The sequence below is a fragment of the Topomyia yanbarensis genome, chromosome 1 (genome assembly GCF_030247195.1).
Source record: "Topomyia yanbarensis strain Yona2022 chromosome 1, ASM3024719v1, whole genome shotgun sequence".
Classification (NCBI taxonomy): domain Eukaryota; kingdom Metazoa; phylum Arthropoda; class Insecta; order Diptera; family Culicidae; genus Topomyia; species Topomyia yanbarensis.
Window position 1 is genome coordinate 37,057,960 of NC_080670.1, and position 4,481 is coordinate 37,062,440.

General features: G+C 46.6%; 1 protein-coding gene across 1 annotated transcript; it reads left to right on the forward strand.

Moving 5' to 3' along the window:
• The first annotated feature begins 1,472 nt into the window (after positions 1 to 1,472).
• LOC131677383 (uncharacterized) lies at positions 1,473 to 3,459 on the forward strand. Its single transcript, XM_058957174.1, has one exon. It carries the CDS (start codon positions 1,635 to 1,637, stop codon positions 2,499 to 2,501), a length of 867 nt encoding a protein of 288 aa, XP_058813157.1. The 5' UTR covers positions 1,473 to 1,634; the 3' UTR covers positions 2,502 to 3,459.
• The last annotated feature ends 1,022 nt before the right edge of the window (positions 3,460 to 4,481 follow it).

Consider the following 4,481-nt stretch of genomic DNA (forward strand, 5'->3'; position numbering starts at 1 on the left):
TCACACAGTAACGTTGATTTCCTTCCAACTAAACACAGTTTCTTTCGAGTTCAAACCATCAGCACAACACTTCCACCTCGGAGCCCTAACCCCAGCACAAATCCCACCGCCCACAGCCCGCCCGAGAGCTATTATTGTACGAACTCAATCATTTCCGCGATACATTCCCATTGCCGACAGAGCAACCAAATGACTCAATTAATCAACGATCGGCAGCACGGCGATGGATGCGTACTTTCTGCCAGCGTATTAGCAGCCACAAGCGACGAACCCGATCGTTTCATCACCAACCACCGCCATTAGCCGTGAGTAGTAGCGTATAGTGATTGAAGTTCAATTACCCCGGCGAGAGAGACACAGAAGTGAAGAAAAAAGTAACCTGGGCCGGAAAAGCCCGGGCATGGCCGTCGTTGAGAAAATCGTTGAGGTGTCGGTGAAATTCATCGCTCGAGTTCAGATCTCAGCTGCCAGCAGCCTCTGCAGTGGCCCGGAGATGAAGGAAATGCAAACCGTGTGTGTGTCTGTACCTATCTACGGCGTCGCACGTTCGTACGTACAGGTACTGTGGGGGGACCCGCGATGAGTGTGGACCAATGAACTCCAGAGCGATCGACGCGTCAGCCTGGGTCTGGGTAGCTGAAGAAGGAAATCCGCGTCGTCCAAGGGAAGGCAATAAGTTTATGCTCGTACGGATTGAATGTTGCTTTTTTTTTCTATTTTTCCGTGCGGTTGTTTTTCGGACCTTCTCGTCGCACCTCGGTCTGGGTGGGAACTTGTGGGGTTTTGGATATTTTCTTTTCTCGTTCGGCGGATCGGTTGGTCCGGTGGAACGAATGGAATAGAAGGGGGTTTTGAAGAAATATAAACAATAATAAACCGAGGAAAGAGAGCGAGAGTTTACCTTTCGGGAGATGTTTGGAGCGAGAGAATGGACGATCTGCGCTCTTCGGCGCAAAGCTGGTTGTTGGCATGCGGTCTGAGAGGTCTCGGTATGTACGTGCTAAGGTTGCAATCAAGTTCAAGTTGAGCGTACCATTTTTTGTTGCTTCTCGTTTGATTTGGTAGGTATGAAGCGGTTGTGTTTGTGCCGTAGAGAGGCTGCTAGAGAGATGAATGAATGAAAGTCTCCCCGCGAAGATCCCTCATCCCGCGAGATCCAGGTTGCTCTCGATGGTAGTAGCGTTTGGCCCGTCATCGCTTGCTTGCTTGGTTGGAATGAAATAGCGCCAGTGCATTGACTTCGGTGCGCCGGTGGTAGTGTGAGCGAGAGGGACCGAGTGCCCGCTTATGGTTATAATAAAAACATAAATACGTAAATAAAGACGGCAGGAAAATTTAATATTCGGATGATATGGTGGGGAATTAAGAAACAAGTATCACATATATAAATCGACGGTACGTTCTGCAACTTCATATCATATCCAATCCTTGTACTCGGCGGTCACGTCGTGTTTTTCGTGTGGTTCGTTTGTTTGATCCCCGGTTGTGAAGCCGCCACGGCGAGTGGACGTGCGTTTTTTCTCCATTTTTTCGCGGTTCCATTGAAGAAAAAACGGAAGTGAAAAAGCGAACTTTACCCATCGCAAAGACAAGACCATAGAAGTGTTCAGCAAGTGTCTAGAATAGCGGAGAAAATGGCGTTTAATTTCAAAGTTTTGGGAGTGTTATGTGTGGTGGCAGTGGTGACAGCCTTACCAGCAGAAGATACCCGCACCTCCCGGAATGCTATCAACACGGAGGGTGACCTGATGGGTAGCATCTACAAGGATTGCCTGCAGTCAGATTCGGTGTCCTGTGTCAAGTACAAGATCTTCAGCTTCTTCGACAAAGTGGTGGCCAAGCGTAGTGCATTCTCGTTGACGGATGGAGTGACCGTTGTGAAGACTCCGGGAGTAGAAACCGATGGTGCTCCCCGTTCCCTCAATGGAGACGAATCGATTGAGCAGCTGATCCTGTCTCGTCTGCAGAACTTCCTATCCACTCACACCATCAAGGTCGACCTGAAAGGATCGGATATCGTGAATGCCGTTACTTCGACCGGACGGGCTTTGGAGGATGTCTCGGAGAACCTTTTGGATGATGGTGAAGACGTCACCGGTGAAGCTCGAGGCAAGAAAAAGAAGGCCGCCAAAATCTTGGGCCCACTATTGTTAGCTGTTGCACTGAAGGCCGCTGCTTTGTTGCCACTGTTGTTGGGAGCTATTGCGCTGATCGCTGGTAAGGCCCTGCTCATCGGTAAAATTGCCCTGGTGCTTTCCGCCATCATCGGTCTCAAGAAGCTGCTGTCTCAGGAAAAACACGTCACGTATGAAGTTGTTGCCCACCCACACCATACTAGCAGCCATTCTACGAGCCATGGCGATGCCTACTCACTGGGAGGATCGTTCGGTGGTGATACCGGCAGCTACGGCGCCAGCTCCGGACACGGTGGCGGCGGCGGTGGTGGCTGGGGACGCGCTATCGACGCGCAGGACCTCGCCTATCAGGGCCAGAAACCTTAAGCAATCACATCACGCTTGCGCATTTGACCTGGAAACGATAGTCGAAACATTAGTTACACGAAATTCGCAACTGATTGCAAGTGTACTCCTTAGAGGAGTTTACTCTTAAGCCCTCCCCCCCCCCTCAAGTACCGACCAATACTCAAATCGATGAGTGCATTATTGATGGCATTGGTTTTGCTCTTATTTATTTAAATTAATTAGACGATTCTGCCTTTCCGTAGTCGATTAAATTATTTAAAAAAGGACTTCTCTTCTCTGCGTGCGAGTAGGCGATAGGAGTAATTTAATTTATTTAGCCAAGAACACAAGCAAACCAAGCAGGTAAAGCAGGAAAAAAAAATCTAAAAAAAAACAGAAATGAAACGCATATTGTGTGTCTAACATCTACAGCCAAGCAAAGACTTTAATTCATAACTCTCTCAGTCTCACTCTCTCTCTCTCACTTCAAACAAACTTTTCTTGTTGAAAGTGTAGTCTCTCTATTTAGCTAGTCGCTAGCATCTACTTATTTTAAGAACTAAACTCTCCCTATTGTACTATATAATTTCCTTCAACTACTAAGCTATTCCTCTGCCTTTTTCGCCTTTATCACCCAAAACCTTATGCCTAAACCTAAACTATTGCTATTATGCAGTGTGTTTAAAATGTACTGTTTTCACTTCATTGTGTTCCTGTAGTTATTTCCTCTCTCAACTAATTTATAAAGTACACAAAAAGAAAATATAGCAACCAACTAATCTATCAACGAAATATAATAAGTTCGTTTAGTATTCGTTTCTTCTCTTAAGTCGAAACTAATATCCTTTCTCCTGCTAAACATGGAACCGCGAAAACTCCAGTTCATCCACAGGAAAAACTTTACTAACAAACTGACCTCCATTTCGGCCTTCTTCAACATTCTTTCCGCCCATTCCAACATTCTGTTCTCCCCCACTTTGCTCTATCCTTAGCTGACCGGTCCTTCTCAGCCCGAGTGAAGGGCACTCAATAAAAACCAGTTTTTGTTGTGAAAATAATAATAAAACCGAAATATAAATGTTGCCTTTTTTATTCGTTATTTAGGTCCGATCGTCCATCAAAAATTCCGATTCATTCGACTCTCAACACAAGCGGTTCCACCAACAATTGAATTCCGAACGGGTGGCTGTTGAATTCATAGAACGGGGGGGGGGGGGGTGGTTTGGGTAACCGACTGGGGCAAAAGAAAAGCACCACCAAGAGCGTAGCGCTGAGAATGGTACGGAAAAATGGTACCAGGCCAAGCACCATCATCAGCAGCGGGCTCGTAAATTACTCGCTTTCGTTCACTTTCGGGCGGGGCACTTTGTATGCTGGAGCACACTGAAAGGCATTCCACGGGGCGACCGGCCTCCTGTTTTGATCGCTCCACCGCTTCCAGTCAAGCTTGCTCATGGTGAGGGTGCTGGCGCTGCGGTGCTGGTGGTCCGTGGAGAGATGCCTTTCTTCTCCTCTTTAATTGTACAGTTTTTACTGCTTTATCATGGTTCAAACATGCCGTGATAGGTTCGGAGCGTGGAAAAATTCACCGAACAAACCACGACTCGTACTGTTATTACCGTATAGAGGTTGGGCGAAGGGGTGCTGCTTTCCTCCCCGGTGAGGTACAGAGAAAAGCCAATGCCTCCAGCTGGGTGCTTCGATTGAAAGCAGTTATGGTTAGGCTGGGAGGAAAATGGAGCTTTAGGCTCAAATTTAACGATCAAATAAAGTTTTTTTATGTTTCAATTGCATTTTAGCTAAACGATAAAGTAATTAAATGGAATAAAAACTTTTTATTCGGTATTACTTGTAAATAAACTGCCCAAATACTTGCTGAAATTTAACAAGTCATATGTTCGGATTCGTGTTTCGACTTCATCTCATCAATCGCTGGCAGACCGACTTGGCGCTATTTGCCCTGACAAGCAAACAACTGGTCACGGATGAAATCGAAATATGGTTCGGCTGGAACTTGCT

Excerpts from the sequence above, each read along its gene's own strand:
- LOC131677383 (XM_058957174.1), top strand. The coding sequence starts at position 1,635 with ATGGCGTTTAATTTCAAAGTTTTGGGAGTGTTATGTGTGGTGGCAGTG.